This window comes from Protopterus annectens, chromosome 1.part1 (genome assembly GCF_019279795.1).
Source record: "Protopterus annectens isolate FY-2018-M chromosome 1.part1, PAN1.0, whole genome shotgun sequence".
Taxonomy (NCBI): Eukaryota; Metazoa; Chordata; order Ceratodontiformes; family Protopteridae; genus Protopterus; species Protopterus annectens.
The window spans coordinates 1,055,298,900-1,055,316,973 of NC_056726.1; the positions used below are offsets into that span (position 1 = coordinate 1,055,298,900).

The 18,074-nt window shown below is 39.0% G+C and overlaps 1 protein-coding gene across 1 annotated transcript in view; it reads left to right on the plus strand.

Moving 5' to 3' along the window:
* Positions 1-18,074, plus strand: part of LOC122815327 — a 741,432-nt gene that overhangs the window by 267,153 nt on the left and 456,205 nt on the right. The window contains exon 5 of the mRNA XM_044087743.1: positions 17,319-17,351. Coding sequence (XP_043943678.1) covers positions 17,319-17,351 — 33 coding nt within the window. The remainder of the gene's footprint in view (positions 1-17,318; positions 17,352-18,074) is intronic.

Consider the following 18,074-nt stretch of genomic DNA (forward strand, 5'->3'; position numbering starts at 1 on the left):
ACCCTCATTAATTAATTGTTTCTTAAAGTAAGCACTCACTAGTGTGTTACAATTGTGTCTTTTCTCACAAAAAAACTCAAGCTACCTCTACAATACAGTCATATGGTTTCTTAAAGTTAAAAACTATTACTTAATTTTTTAAAAACATAAGAATAGTCTGTATGTGTATGTACAAACCGGTCCTACTGTACATTATCTCAACAAACTCTTCAGTTTCAATATACAGGAAATAGAACAGATTTCATTAAGGCCTGGATATTGACAAGCATTAAGCCTTAACTGCCACAATAAATCCAACCTTTCTAGTAGTAAAGAAGTAGGGCCACTCTAATGTGCACTTGTACTTGGTCTATTACTCTGAATTTAAATTTATTGTCTGGGGCCTCATTGTAATGCTTTGCCAATGCTTTGTCCAGGTTTTTCTTGTTAATGTTATAAGTATGTTTGTATATTCTCTCTTTAAATTTACGATCAGTTTTACCAATGTAAAATGTTGGACATTGTTGGCACGTGGCTATGTAGACTATTGATTTAGCATTGCAATTAAACTTGTTCTTTAACCAGTAAACTTTGTCCCTGATTTTAAACTTGGAACCTGTCTCTATGTGTTTATATTGGTTGCATGCATCACATCTCTACATCCCTGGATGTCTGCTTGGGGTTGTTTTAACTGATTCCATCCAGTTTTTCAGGTTCATTCCATTTTTAAATATAACTACTGGATATTCACCTAATTTATTGTTAATGTCATTGTCTGAGGTCAATAGATCCCAGTTTTTTGTCAAAATCCTTTTTACGTCCAGTGCATCTAGACTGAACGTTATTAGACTCAAAGTGTATGGGACTACTGGTCCCATCATGTTGTTATTGTTGTTCTCTGTTCTTTCTGGTTGTAGTTGAGTCTCTATGTAGTTCTCTTGGATCACTGTTCTCATAGGGCCATTATTTAAGATAGGTTGGTATACTCCCTGTTCTGTTTTCACTTGTACTTCTGTAATTAGTTGGGATAGAAGGGTATTTGGATTCCCTCTATGTAAAAACATCTTCCTTAAGATTTCACATTCCTCTTTAAAATAGATGTATTCCGTCACCATCCTTGCAGCCTGCACTAGCTGCCCCTTTACCACCGACCTCTTCTGGTGGTGAGGATGGGAGCTGGTGTAATGCAGGAATGAGTTTGAATATGTACTCTTCCTGTAAATGCAGGCTCTATATTTTAAATCATTCCTGTCTTTAGTAAGCTCAATGTCTAAATAGTTTATTGTCTCCACTTGGTGGGAAGTAGTGAATTTTAAAAAGGGCATTGTTCACGTAACTAACTAAGTTAGCAGCTATTTGTGGATCTCCCTTTATTATCATAAAGATGTAATCTAGGAAATGCATGTAAAAGTACAAGTTTGATTTAATCTCCTCTTTATCTAAATCAAATTCATGCTCCCAATGAGCCGTCACTAGACTGGCAAAACTCATCCCACAAGATGACCCCATTGCTGCTCCTGATCGCTGTAGGTGGTATTCTTTGTCGAATATGATGAAGTTGTTAGATAACACAATACCCAGTAATTCATCAATCAACCGAATCTCTGTCTCTGATGCTTTTCTAAGTCACATGGTTTCAGTTAACCATTCGATACCTATATCATGGGGGATACAGGTGTATAGGTCACAGATGTCTATTGTTAAAAATCATAGTCAGCTTTGTAGGCTAACTTATTGATGTCTGTGAGGAAAGCCAATGAGTCTTTACAGATCTGTGGTTCAAGTTCTACGTATTTCTTTAAAATGGAGTCTATCACCTTTGCACAAGGATATGTTGTTGATTGTCTAGCATCCACCAATGCTCTCACTGGTGGGTCTGCTAGACTTTTGGGGATGCCAAACTGTGTGAGCAATCTTGGGGAGGGCATGGATATTTAGTTATATGTGTTGATGGCAATTACAGCATCAATAAATAAGTCATTCAAGTAAGACAATACGCTTATGTGCTGTGTTTACTTCATTTAAGCTAACTTTCAAATACACATCACTTTCCAGTACCCTCTGCATTCTTTTTGTATAATCAGTTACATTTATCAATACTAGTCCTCCTCCTTTATCAGGTTTCATCATTCAGACAGGTAATTTTCTAAAACTATTCAAAGCTTATCTTTCATTTCCAGACAGGTTATAGTCTTTACCTTGTGTTTGTGGTGAACTGACTCTAGCTCTAAAATAAAGTTCACATAGTCTTTTGAACAACAATAAGGTGGGTTAACAGGTGGATTAAATGTGCTAGATATACATAATACCTGTTCACCAGGTGGATTAAATGTGCTAGATATACATAATACCTGTTCACCAGGTGGATTAAATGTGCTAGATATACATAATACCTGTTCACCAGGTGGATTAAATGTGCTAGATATACATAATACCTGTTCACCAGGTGGATTAAATGTGCTAGATATACATAATACCTGTTCACCAGGTGGATTAAATGTGCTAGATATACATAATACCTGTTCACCAGGTGGATTAAATATGCTAGATATACATAATACCTGTTCACCAGGTGGATTAAATGTGCCAGATATACATAATACCTGTTCACCAGGTGGATTAAATATGCTAGATATACATAATACCTGTTCACCAGGTGGATTAAATGTTCTAGATATACATAATACCTGTTCACCAGGTGGATTAAATGTGCCAGATATACATAATACCTGTTCACCAGGTGGATTAAATGTGCTAGATATACATAATACCTGTTCACCAGGTGGATTAAATGTGCTAGATATACATAATACCTGTTCACCAGGTGGATTAAATGTGCTAGATATACATAATACCTGTTCACCAGGTGGATTAAATGTGCTAGATATACATAATACCTGTTCACCAGGTGGATTAAATGTGCTAGATATACATAATACCTGTTCACCAGGTGGATTAAATGTGCTAGATATACATAATACCTGTTCACCATGTACCGCTTCCCTCCCTAACAAGTGCAAGTTCATCTTACGCAATAATAATTTAAAGTCTAACAGAAGATTTGGTAAGTCTATCTTGTTAGATGGAACAAAGGTTAAACCCTTTGAAAAGAGGTCAATTAATGTTTTGTCCACTTCAAAGTCTGAGAAATTATAAATTTTAAAGTCTCCTTCATTGTTAATGGTAACTTTACAACAGTCTTCAATTACCCTGTCATTGGCCTCAACCATCACTTTTTCCATTTGTTGGTCTTCCTCATATTGTATGTCCTCTGGGGTTTCTGTTGTCTCCTGTTGTGGTTCCGGCCTTGGGAGTTCATAAAATTTTCATTACTGTGGTTATTCTCCCCCAAAAGATCAACCCCTGGTGCTTCTATATATAAATTTGTCCATTCATTGATGTTGTCTTCACCATATAAGTTACTGTTTTGGCTGTTGTCCCCCTGTCTCAGTGGCATTGATATCTTTAACCTCATTTCCTGAGTGTGCCTTTGGTTCTGGGGTTTGGCTGGTCTTCTCCAATTGAATTCCAGGTCTGTAATGGGGGTGGGTTCAGGTAAGCTGCACCTCTCGCGTAATCTTCCCAGTCTCTGTGGAGTTTTTTGATTTTCGTTTCTCTGTTTTTTTGTATTTATTGGTTGATGCTAGAAAAAAATCTAGCATAGTCATATTGGTAACGGATGAAGTCAATGTCTGATTTTAATATGTTGTCCAATTCCGTTACTTCTGTAGATAGTTGATTAATAAAAACTTGATAATGCTTTGTCATTAGGTGTAATAGTTCCAACCCTTGCCTGTTGAAGAGTTGAATCAGTTCATGGTGAAACTCCGAGCCGGCCTGCAATCCTGTGGGGTATTGCCATGTCCTTAGTCCTTTTGGGACTATGTTTTCCTTAACACATTCATTAAAGTAGCTGATTTCTAGCTGAAGTTTCCTGATCTTCAATAATTTAAAGTCCAGTTCTTTAAGTTTTTCTACTATGTTTCTTCATCCTCCAGCCAGTTGCCCTTGAAGAATACCATTGTTATTCAGATTTAACCCTGGTCGATTGATAAGCCAGGTGGTAAGGTCAGGGGCCCCAATAAGCCCCAAGGAGTTTATTATTGTTGATGAATTTTTTTGTGAGCCTCTTGCTACCACTCTGTGTGACGGTGAACTCTGGTTCGATAAGTTACTGTTGTTAGACTCACTAATAGGGTTACCACCTGTCCCACTTTGCGAGGGACAGTCCCTCTTTGGGCAGTTGTGTCCTGACAAAAAATATTAAAAATGGCAAATGTCCTGAGATTGTAGGACATAATTATGTCCCATATTTTATGTAATAGTTGCATAAAATAGTTATTTCTGTATATAAAATACCTAAATGTTACAAGAAACAGAATAAGCAACTAAACTGCTACAAGAATAAGCTTTTATTTAGGCCAAAAAGTTAAGTTCTATCCTTTGTACTGACCGTGGGTATGTGTTGGCCTGTAAAATCTGATGTGTGTCCTGAAAATGTCCTACTTTGGCCATTTGAAACAGTGGCAACCCTACTCACTAAACCCTCCGGTTGCTACACACACGTGTTTATATGAGAGTTTCAAAGATTTATTACACTGACACCTCACATCTGGACCTACTATACTACTCTGGTTGACAAATATATGTTACTTACTACCTAATTAAAAAAAAAAATAAAAAAATATGTACTGCTTTCACATGTAAAATGTGAATGGGATTCATGGGTGATTGAACCGGGAACAACTACTTACGAAGCAAATGCTCTAACCACTTCAATATTTCCACATTATTGATTTTTGAAGTATATTCCTACTTAGCTCCTTGTGATGTGTAGCTAGGCTAAGCATAGCTGTGCAGTGGGCACACATGCTCAGCTACGCTTAAACTTTATTGCGGAGAGAGAAAAAAATTTAAATAGATGTGTTTAATTTTTTTACTGTAGGGGTATGCACATTGCTTTCTGCAGCAACAATCTGGGGAAAGCCTTGACTGATGGGGGAGACAAATAAGGACAGATTTTAAATATTGCTCCTACTAACTTAGAAAGTTGATAAAATAATGCTTTCATATTCACTTTTGGCCCAGCCCAGTGGACCCTCCCGGTAAACAAATGGATTGATACATTACATAGCTAAATGTGAGGTATGCTCCATGGACTAACAGTAGTGTCCACGCATACACAACTCTCGCTGCTTTTTAATTGCCATACTGCAATTCTGGAGTTCAGGGGGTGTGTGTATTGTGAGAGCTGAGCTCTCAGACACACCCCCTGCACACGTACACAGAACCGTGTCCGTTTTAAAGCATGGCAGCTCGCCTTCATACATATGCATGGAGCTCTGCCGTTATGTATGGAAACAGATCCTTCCATGCAAGAATAAGTTATTCTTGCATGGAAGTTTGCTGAATCCTGGAGATTATCTTTGTTTTTTCTTTTTTTTATTTCACCAAACCCTTTACTTTGACTTACATAACCTTAATCCAGCTTAGTTTAATCGCTTTTCCATCTTGGTCACAGTTTCTGTTATCCATGTGTTATTCTTGTTAGAATAATTAACTGACTTTAATTACCCAAACACTGATTAGCACACTTACACCTCTGACTTTTACCAGTACCTGAACCGGTGCATAGAACAGTCAGTACCCATCCCCCTAAATATAACTGTAAATTTCTTGGGATAATTAAGTCATCTGTGCATGAAAGATATATAGGCATTTAATATGTTTTTTTCCATATATCTATAACTTAACTTGTCTAAGCCTGGTGCTAATTCTTCCTTCCTTTCTTTTTATAGCATCTTCCAAAGCTTTCATTTCTATTCTTGCTTCTAACTTACATTTTGCTCTATCTGGAATGTTCTTTACTTTCCACCTTCTGCTTTCAATTTCTTCCTTCTGAAACATTGCTTTATGCATTTTCTGCTCCCTTCATAATTTGTTCTTGTTTACAGTTTAAAAATTTAGGAATACACTAGGTAAGAGATCACTGGGACCATAAGATGCTGAACCATATACACCCTTTAAGGAGAGAAACTTAAAAGTTCTTGCTACACCTTTTAAGCACTTAATAGTGCTCACCTCCCAAACTGACTTTTAGTGGTAAGAGGAATATGGTGGGTTAGAAACCTATCTCTCTAGCAGGTTTGGTTTATTTGTTAGTTCAGATTTAAGTTCTTCGTGTAGGTGTTTATACAGTCACTGGCTTTGCAAAGAAATAGTAGATCAAATAGGACTACATTTTAGATGTCTTGAAAAGTGAAACACAGATCCCTTTGTAGCAACCTGTAGGCTACCGAGCATAACAAGATCCATGCTAATTTATAGGGGTAGTTGAAAAATATAAGACTTTTAATTATTTTTGGTTAGAAATCTTTGGGACCTTTCCAGTTGAGAGATAAGTGTGGATTTGAATACATCAAAGGCGTCACTGTATTCACTGATGGGTTTAATAAGGAAAGAGTGCAGCGGCAGGATGACTTTTTTGATTCTTGAAGAAATTCCATTGGAAATTTACTGAGTCAGATAGAAGGATTTCCTGACTGTGGTAGAACATGATGATGAAGAGGGAGAGAGCTATGCATGTACATACCTAAATATCTTATGACTGTATTTGTCAGAAGAGGAGTACCATTTATAATATATGAGATGGAAATAGTCTTTCTGCTGAACACTACTAAGCTATACTTCTTTTTGTTTAGTCTCTCACTGTTTTTGATACACCATTCATGTACATAGTTCATCTTTTGTGGGAATAGTCTTGCAGCATTTTTAGCCTTTGACAGGCATTCTAAGACTTGTTCCAAGGGGATAACAGGGAAACTAAATTTTCAGGGACAGTTTAGGCAACAATGTGGGTAGGGTAAAATTAGCACAAAATATGTCTGATAATATATTAGCTATACCTTTGGGGTCAGAATGGGTGATATTGTTATGGATGAACTCAGTGAAGTATTGGACATTATTCCTTAATTTGTGTGACATGACTGAAAAAAAGATCTGTAGTTTATTTTGGAATCTGTAGCAAACTTATGTTTATACTTGGCTTTACATTTGCTGAAAGTGTTTTTAAGTTCCTCATTAACAAGTTTCAGTGCAGTCTTGAGGTAGAAAGATCATGATTTCTTGCAACTTTTTTTATTTTTTTCTGTTGCTATACAGTTTAGTGCATGCAATATGGGAATTCCACCAGATAGATTTATTCCTGAATTTACAGTTATATTTAGGGGGATGGGTACTGACTGTTCTATGCACCGGTTCAGGTACTGGTAAAAGTCAGAGGTGTACAATGTTTGGGTAATTAAAGTCCCTTAGTAAGAAGCTATTTGGTTGAGGTAATTTATGTGATCTTTAGGTGAAATTGACGGGGATCTGTAGCTACTTGTTAAAGGTGATTTGATCTCCATGAGCTCCAATTAGATGTGAAGTAATGCTGTTTCTAACAAACATGGATAGATATACTCCATAGTTTTCCAAGGGTCTCAAGGCATGATAGGTGCTATAACATGGTATAAAAGAAATGTTGTTGAATTCAAACCATGTCTCAGTAACTATAGAAATCTGAATGTGTTCAAGTTGCAGGAGGACCTCAAGAACTGGCATCTTACTATTCAGACTCCTAGCACTGAGTATTGCTAGCCTCATGCTGTTTAAATTTCAGTTTGAGTTTTCTATGCATGAATATCTAGTACAAGGACTTTGCCTAAGAAAAGGTACAATGTAGTCAGCAAAATCTTTAACCAGTAGTTGGGAGCCCTGACCAGCAAGTCTTATCTACCACATAGTCCTTTGATGACACATACTGTATCACCTTAGAATGACAGCAGCTAAGACAACTGTTAAATCCAATTATCTCATCTTTGCATCTAAACATCATTCTTATAAAGGCAACATACTATACAAGGCCAGAGTCCTACCTATGTCTAACACATGCATAATAAGCTCCAGGATGTCTCTCAGCATATCCCTTTGGTTGGAGCACCTCAGGTCATTCACTCCCACATGGGACACCACTAGCTTGTTGTCATAGTTGACTGCTTTAAGGGATCTTGGGGCCAATGAAACATCACAGATCTTGATACTGGACAAAAAACTTATAGCCAGCCTGTTCTTGTCAAGTCTAGTGAGTGTGGAGTCTGTATACCTAACTACAGAGCCAACTATGATTAAATTATTTCTGTAAGCGAAAGCAGAGTTAGTGTGCCTTATGGGCTTAGGCCTGCTTTTCCAATAACGTTTGGGTGAGCTGGGTGGATTTGCATTATGTTTGAGTAGAGAAGGGGTAGTTGTTGCATTGTGCACTGGAGGCTGGGATATTATACAGTGAGTTCTGAGAGCCTTTGAAAATTTTTCCTTTAGAGCCTTAGTATATGTTATGGTTTTAGTAGTGTCCTGTGATTGATGACCGCGGTGGTGGTGCTGCGGTAGCATTGTCGTCTCATAGCAAGATGTTGTCCCGTTCGATTCTCAGCTAGAGCATCTTCTGTGAGGAGGCATACATGAATGGGACGTGCCTTCGTTGAAGGTTGTGCGTCAGGGCTGGTAACTCGGTACGTAAAAATCCACTACCAATCATTAGCGGACCGGAGTTCAGCTGTGGCGACCCCTAACCGGGAAAAGCCGAAAGAAACAAACAAAAGTGTCCTGTGATTGATCTGGTGCTGTGGACCACAATGCCTATCAATACTGAGCTGATACAAGAGAATTGCCTCCATGTTTCTTGAATATTTACTTCTGTCACAGGCTATACTATCAACTGGCAGAAGTAGTGAACAGTTGGTAAGCATAAGACCATTGCTACACTGTCTTAGAACACCTAATGCAATAGGACTGGCCACAGATGGGTTGACAGCAGACTGCTAAGCCATGTTGCTAGAGGGTGGAGGACTGGGACTTGTGTACTCCTTGAGTATTTGAGGGAAACTGCTGTTGTAGACCCTGAAGATTTCTGGATGAACAATTTATGAAGATATTCTGACATTAGTAGAGCCAGTAGATAATCTAGCAGTACTTACTCAAAAGAAAGAATCAGCTTCATAGGATCATAGGTTGGTACTAGGCTATCAGCCCTAGGGCCTATACAAGCCTAGCCATAACAATTCCCTGGCTATTTCTTCCCACATTATTTACTTTCCTAGACCCCTGTCTAGCAGGGTGACTGACGTGATCCCTGGGGTGAATTTCCTTTCTCCCATCCAATCGTCAAGGTTCCTCTTGAAGAGGTCCAAAGAGGCACTCTGCTTGACATGTATGGGCAATCTATTCCAGAGTCTGGGGAGTCTCTGGGTCAGGAACCTATCCCTCCAGCATGTTTTGTTTATTGTGATGACAAGGTTTAGATCCCTGGAGCGTGTAGCTCTGAGGGATTGGGATTTCTTTAAGTGTAGCATGTCCATCAGCTCTGGGTTTGACATGGCCTTGTATGTTAAGCAGAGATCGCCTCTCAGTAGACGATATGTGACAGAGTATAGCTGGTGTTTTTTAAGGCGGTCAGCATAGTGCATCTGCTTTAAGCCTGTGATTCTTTTAGTGAGGTATTTCTGAGGCCTTTCCAGTTGTTGCAGATGTCTTGAGAGGTACATACCAAATGGGGCGTTGTATTCTATAATGGGTCTAATGAGGGATGAGTACAGTGGGACAATGACATCCTTTTTTCTGGATGAAAAGCCCTTCGTGATGAGGTGTGGCACATAGAAGGATTTCCGACTGTTGTGGCGATGTGGTTATCGAAGGTGAGACCACTGTCCACCTGTGTCCCTAAGTCTGTTATCACACTTTCTGTGTTTAGTGTACTGCCACCTATATGGTAATTCATGGATACATGTTTTTTCCCAAAGGGGATAACAATACATTTCTTGGCATTGAGCTTGAGCCCATGGCTCTGGCACCAAGCATCTGTTTCTGTAAGGCCCTTTTGTAGAGTATCCACATCATTTGGGGATTCAATAATGGCTCCCAGTTTGCAGTCATCTGCAAACTTTGTTAGCCAGAGTCCCTTAGTGTTGACCTGTACTTCAGAGAAGTAGATGCCAAACAAGAGCAGCCCCAGGACTGAACCCTGATGTACTCCACTTGTCACTTGTCTGGAGCTGGATTTGGAGTCGGCTACTTTTACAGTGTGGGTTCTATCAGTAAGCCATTTAGCAACCCACTGGGTGACATAGGGATTAATGCCCAACTTAGTAAGTTTATCTATGATTCCAGAGTGGGGGATGGTGTCAAAGGCCTTGGCAAGGTCTAGATAGGCTGTGTGTACCACCTTACCCTTGTCCATGGCTCTGGAGACAGATTCAAAGAAGTCAATCAGGTTCAGGAGACAAGATCGGCCCTTCACAAAGCCAAACTCGGTGGGGTCCAGTGTTTGAAGGTTGCCAATGTCTTTGTTTATAAGTTCCATGATAATACGCTCCATGGCCTTGCAGATAAGGCTTGTCAGACTGATGGGACAGTAGTTTCCGGGATCCAAGGTGGATCCCCCCTTGTGGATTGGGATAACTGTAGCTCTGCGCCACTCAGTGGGCACGAAACCTGAGGTGAGGCTATGATTAAACATGACACTTAGGTGAGATGCCAGTTCATATTGTAGTTCATGTAGTACACAGCCCAGGATGTCATCTGGTCCCATGGATGCTGTATTCTTGGCTTTAGAGAGTGCGTTTGTACCTGTGTGGCCGTTATTACTGGAATTTGGCAATCTTCCGGTATTGAGATGGGCCATTTAGTGGGTGAGAGGGGGGTGAAGTTGGCACTGAATCGATCTGCCAGGATATTGGCAATATCCTTCGGATCAGTATATTTAATGCCATTCTGTTTTAGCTCAGAGCAGATCTGAGCATTGCCATTTAGATTCTTGACATAGTTATAGAATGCTTTGTGGTTGTCTTTGGAATCTTTGGCAATTTTATTTTCGTAACTAGCTTTGGAGGATTTTATGAGGCATCTCAGTTTCTTACTGAGGCTAGTAAGGGAGTTTTTTGCATCCTGGGATTTTCCTCTTTTCTGCAAAAGTTTCTTCCTTTTGTTGTAAAGTTTGTTTATGGCAGGGGACCACCAGATTGGCTTCCTTTTTTGGATGGGAGCATTTTGGTTCTATTTGGGATGGCACGATTCATGCATGAGTGGATGTGCTCGTACAGTGCCTTAGTGTAGGATTCAGCAGTTGAACTTTCAGTTCCCGTCTGCATAGGTGTCATGAAGTTTGTCACTTCTGACTTGAGTAGCATGAAGTTGGCTTTGGAGAAGTTTTTTATGGTGGTTTCTTTACTGGGGGGTGGGGGTGGGATGTGGATGTTAAGGGTGATTAGCTTATGGTCAGACCTGACTAACGAGGCGGTGACCATAGGTATGGAGCATTGATTTCCCATGTTGGTAATGACCAGGTCTAGGATATTGGAACCCCTGGTGGGACTATGGATTAGTTGATCCAGGGCGTTGGAATATATGAATTCCAAGAACCGTTGCGCAAAGGTGTTGGGACATGAGTAGTTTTCCCAGTTAATGGCAGGGTAGTTAAAATCACCCAGTATTAGGTTGTTTGGTTCTATCTTAATATTTTCCAGTATGTTTAGAAAGGTGTAGTGAGAATCTTGGGGTATGGTGGGGGATCTGTAGCAAGCTACAATTTGGATTGCAGTCTTACCTAGTGTTAGTTGCACTTGGAGAATTTCAGACACATTGTGTTGGCCAACTAGCCTGGTGGTGTGAATATCCTTGGTGAATATTGACGCTCCTCCACCTTTAGTGTTTCGGTCCTGGTTTGGTGGCCGAAAAGTGTGGTAAGAGTTGTAGCCTGGTATTGCAGGGGTGCTCTCTGGAGCCTTGAACCAGGTCTCAGTTACTGCACAGATATCGATGTTCTCCATTTTTAGGAGTGCCTCGAGAGAGTGCATTTTGAGGTTTAGACTTCTAGCATTGAGTCTCATTACCTTCAGATTTTGCATGCTTGTACCTGTTACGGTGGTGGTTTTGTCCTTTGAAGTTTGCCTAAAAAAGGCACTATAGGGGTGGCAAGAGCCTTAGCCAGTAACCTGAATCCCAGGGGCGACAGGTGCAGACCATCTCTGGCAAAGCATCGTGGTCTGTCAATCATGTCATCCCAGGCAGACAGATACTGGATCCCCTTTGAATGACACCATAAGCTTAGCCAATTGTTGAAGTCAATCATTTTATCCTTATATTGTGGTATCATTCTGGGCGAAGGCAGGATGCTACTCAGGGCTAGGGTCATACCTGCCTGGGCCACATGATCCGAGAGCTCTTCCATGTCTCTTTTCATGTAGTCCAGGGAGGTACGTCTCAAGTCATTCACTCCAACATGGACAATGACAGAGTCATATTTGTACTTGTTGTGGAGTGACTTAAGTGCATGCGTTATGTGGCGGATCCTGGCACCCGACAGGCAGCTGACTGTAATTTTCTCCTTATTCAACCTGGTGAGAGGGACATCTTCTTGACAGCTTTGTCAACAATGATGAATAGTGGTGATTCAGCTAATTGGCTACTAACTGGTGTTGGTCTCACCAAAGCTTCACACTGCTGAGAATTCAATGTCCCTTTGCTTCTTCTCTCACTAGAAGCAAAAAGTTAGCTCTAAGCCCAAGATGAGATGCAGACCACAGGATATTTGATGATCCTCAGTCTTGTCCCAGATGGTGCAGGGGTGGAAGGCTTACTGTAGCCTTTTCCTAGCGGAAGTTTTGCATTGCAACCAATCAGAGACAGGCAGGAATCACTGACTTTATTTTGTTTTCTCTCTGCACCTGCCTTCTTTTACTTATTTACAATTCCATATAATGTTCATTAACTATATTATATTGTTCTCATTTACAAAAACTATAATGGACATTCCATTGTGTCAGAGATCTGTGATTATAAGTCTCATATTTAATATTGTTCATATTGTTATCATTAAGGAGCTTTTCTCCCCAAGCCTCTTCTGAAAAAGGAGCTTAATGCCCAATCAGACTCAAAAACAAATAAGTAAATAAACAAACAATTAATTAAATAAATAAACTGCTCTTAAGAGAGAGAAATCTGGCTACTCACAATCATTTGTTGAGAATGTCACTGATTCTTGACTAGGGGTTGACATTGCATATGTGCATGGAATGGCAGCAACACAGGGAGAATCATGAGAGATTGAAATGGATATGCTGTGGGATGCAAAAAAAGTACATCTTTATTTAGTTTAGTGGGGAGGAAATCTTTAATAACAGCGAATGACTTGAGAGGACAAAAAGAACTATTATAGCTACCATTGACTGGCTATATGGAGTCTAGTTTCAGAGGATCTGTGGAGGTGGACAAGCATACAGAGAAGCATATGGACAGAGTCCCACTGGGAATTCCCTAACTTGGAGAAAGCATCAGAAAAGATCCCAAGATAGCAGTTTCTAGCAGTCCTGCAATGGTCCAAATAACCAATAACACTGACAGAATTAATGCAGACTGTGTACAAGGATACAATGACACCCCAATCCTATGTATGAAATGGGAAAAAAGGAGGTTGATGATGTTAGAGGAAGGATGTTGAAAAGGTCAGTTAGCTATAGAGTATGGATAAACAGGTGGTCCTACTAAAGGAAAATAATGTGGTATTCCAGTATGATTCAAAACTAAAAGAGAACAATGTACGGGAAATGGAAAGGAAGTTACAACTTCTCTATAGGTTCATAGGAGATTACTAAGCTAATGGCTGAATTGTCCTTACACGCCTAGTGGATAAATGGACTATAGGAAGTGTCAGGGGAGGACAGGAGTTTGGGAATGTCTGAGATAAAGGATGAAGAATATTTTGGAGCAGATAGATATGAAGATGGTGATATAGAGATTAAATCATTCCCTCCAAGGGAGCTCTGGAAGTTTGCACTGTAACGTCCAATGGGCAGAGCCTAAGCTTTTTGATAGAATCAAATTATGTCCTCATACTTCAAACAAATTTTCATGTCTCTGGAATCATAGGGATTACTAAAAAGTGTAAATAGCAAATGCTTCAGCTTAAACTGTTTTAATTGTTGTAGCATTGTTTAGGTTCTAGGTCTTAAACTGAATTTTATGCCATATTAAACACAGTACCTATTAAGTTTCTAATATTTGCGAAACATCTTACAATATCTCAGTATTCTGTTCATCCAACTGACAGTTTTCATATGAAGCTAAGCAGTTCTGCCTGCCCTATTTGGCTGTAGAAATAAATATTAATTAAGAAAAACATGAAATTTATGACAATATAAATGAATATTATGTGAACAACAATTAATTTCTCTTTTATCTGCACTAAGCAGAAGTCAATTATCAATACAGTGGTGTGTGCCATTTTGTTAGCTTCAATATGAAATATTGTAATACTTTGTATGTAGCATGGTTTTGGAATTATTAATGCAAATATAAATAAAAAATGCTTGATGCCTAGAGGTGTCAGTAGGATGTAAGTACAGTGCATACTTCTCAATTGTCCAGATTTTCACAGAATGTCCAGATTTCTTCATCATGTTTTTGGTCTGTTTCTCATAAAATTCTGGTTTTATGGCCAATCACTGACAAACCATTGAGGATTGAAGTAAGAAAATAATGGCATACATTTGAGTTTCAGACTTCATATGCTTCAGAAAATTCATGCTAATGCAACACCTGTTATACTAGCTACTTTTTAAGTTTGGAAGAGCAATATTTAAAACAGTGTCCATACTTTTTGTCCTTGGTACCCCCATTATTTGTGGCTTTGTCCAGATTTCTTGCTTTAAGAACATGAGAGGTATGGTACAGTGGCACCTGAAGGTGTCATTGGGCAGTAATGGTTTATGAGAACAAAGAAATAAGTTTTGGATAAGCTCAATTAGGAATAATGAAAGTGTGCAGGTGTTTTCAAATATAGGTATTTTGTAGAGTTGTAATGACCTTTATGCTACATTATATAAGAAAATGTACACTGAAGGCAGCATGGGGCCAGGGCTTGAGGCTTGGGAAAGATACAATGGAGCAGTTAAACAGATAAATCAGAGTGGAGGAGGTTTTAGAGGAATGATGGATTTTCATTTGACTGTTATAGGTTAATGGGTCTCAATGAAGCATAATCCTAGTCTGGAGTGTTAAACAGTAGTTGGTTAGATGGGTTAGTTGCACATATACATGCGATAAGCTGTTGTCTGTACCCAAGTATGGGCACCAATAAAAAATTCTTGAAGAACCCACTAGTTTGCTAGCCCAGATCTGTATCCAACCCAAACCAGTGTACAAACCACAGTAAAACATCAACAGAACACCTCTGTGGACTGAACCATACCAGGCTTCATTATAGCACCCAAATGGAGCTACTTATCCATCCAGGGACATCACAGTTTGCCTTTCCCCTCTAGAGAAGATGATTCCCTACTAAGGAGTACCTAAGGTTCATCGAATTCAGCTAAGTGGGACATAATTAGTGATCGACCTATACCTTCGGGACATAATTAGTGATCGACCTATACCTTCGGGACATAATTAGTGATTGAACTATACCTTCGGGACATAATTAGTGATCGACCTATACCTTTGGAACATAATTAGTGATCGACCTATACCTTTGGGACATAATTAGTGATTGACCTATACCTTTGGGACATAATTAGTGATCAAAATATAACTTCGGGACATAATTAGTGATCAACCTATACCTTTGGAACATAATTAGTGATCGACCTATACCTTTGGGACATAATTAGTGATCAACGTATACCTTTGGGACATAATTAGTGATCGACCTATACCTTTGGGACATAATTAGTGATCGACCTATACCTTCGGGACATAATTAGTGATCGACCTATACCGTTGGGACATAATTAGTGAGTCCTAACCATCCCCAGTTTGGGAAGTATAGGCCTAAGGTTCATCGAATTCAGCTAAGTGGGACATAATTAGTGATCGACTTATACCTTCGGGACATAATTAGTGATCGACCTATACCTTTGGGACATAATTAGTGATCAAACTATACCTTCGGGACATAATTAGTGATCGACCTATACCTTTGGGACATAATTAGTCATTGACCTATACCTTCGGGACATAATTAGTCATCGACCTATACCTTTGGGACATAATTAGTGATTGACCTATACCTTTGGGACATAATTAGTGATCGACCTATACCTTCGGGACATAATTAGTAATCAACATATACCTTTGGGACATAATTAGTGATCGACCTATACCTTTGGGACATAATTAGTGATCGACCTATACCTTTGGGACATATTTAGTGATCGACCTATACCTTTGGAACATATTTAGTGATCGACCTATACCTTCGGGACATAATTAGTGATCGATCTATACCTTTGGAACATATTTAGTGATCGACCTATACCTTTGGGACATAATTAGTGATCGACCTATACCTTTGGGACATAATTAGTGATCGACCTATACCTTTGGGACATAATTAGTGATCGACCTATACCTTCGGGACATAATTAGTGATCAACATATACCTTCGGGACATAATTAGTGATCGACGTATACCTTCGGGACATAATTAGTGATCAACATATACCTTCGGGACATAATTAGTGATCGACCTATACCTTCGGGACATAATTAGTCATCGACCTATACCTTTGGGACATAATTAGTGATCAACATATACCTTTGGGACATAATTAGTGATTGACCTATACCTTCGGGACATAATTAGTGATCAACCTATACCTTTGGGACATAATTAGTGACTCCTAGCCATCCTGAGTTTGGGAAGTATAGGCTTAAGGTTCATTGAATTCAGCTAAGAATCTCAACCTATACCTTTGGAACATATTTAGTGATCGACCTATACCTTCGGGACATAATTAGTGATCGACCTATACCTTTGGGACATAATTAGTGATCGACCTATACCTTTGAGATATAAATAGTGATCGACCTATACCTTTGGGACATAATTAGTGATCGACCTATACCTTTGGGACATATTTAGTGAGTCCTAACCATCCCCTGTTTGGAAAGTATAGGCAAACTAGAGGGTGCTTCAGGACAGTCCTGACGATGTTCGTATATTTTGGATTGAACAAAAGTACTCAACTATTAAAGTAATCTTGTTTGTGTCAAACATTTTACTTGTTTTATCTCTATGTTTCACAGTCAGTTAAAATTTGCTTTCCAGTCGTTATGTCTTTGCAGATGTTATTCCAGCTGTACTCCTCTTTCAGCCCCAAATGATGTCTATTCTCAGTTCATGACCATTTTCAATGCTACCATTTCCTCAGAGAGACATGTAAAATATATTTTATTGTACGTATCCTTTTGTTCATTACTGCAAAAATTGACTAATCTGTCACATTTCTGTTATTCTCTACTCCTCACAGATTCAAACAAGCATGACTGCCCATCAAGCACAGGTACGTACACATTTCCAGGATTATTTAATTTACTCCTTTACACAGAATGTCATATTTACTTGCTTTTACTTACATGCTGACATGTTTATACATGCACACTAACTACTGCATATCTAATATGTATACATGAGCAGCTGTGTCTAGATAACATTTTTCCTTTGGTTGTAGCTTCCACCATATTTACTTTGGGTTTGTTCTGTTATCCCATGTTCTATGATGTCTCGAAGCATTTAAATTTTCCAATCAAGGATTTTTTTTTCAAATGGTTTTAATGTTTTCTGATACTGCATGAAGTTCTGTGCTAGGATCCATACCTCCCTATAATCTAGATTTTTTAGAATATCCACATTTTTGCCTCATATTTTTAGTTTGTTCCATGTAAACTTTGTGCTTTTCTGTGAAATCACTGAGGACTGAGGATACTAAATAATGACATACATTTAACTTTCAGACTTTACATCCTTCAGAAAATGCACCCTAACACAAATCCTGTTATTCTACAAACTTTGTAAGTGGATAAGATCAATATTTAAAAAGCAAGTCCCTTATTTTTGGGCCTTTGTAGCCTCATTATTTTAGGCTTTGCCCAGATTTCTTGGGATAAGAAGAGGTGTGGTACCAGCAGCATATTTGCTGTGGCTGCTCATGTGGTTTCCATAATTCCACAGAATGTTCCATAAGCAGATGTGATACCTTCATCTGCATCATCACATCATGGTATGT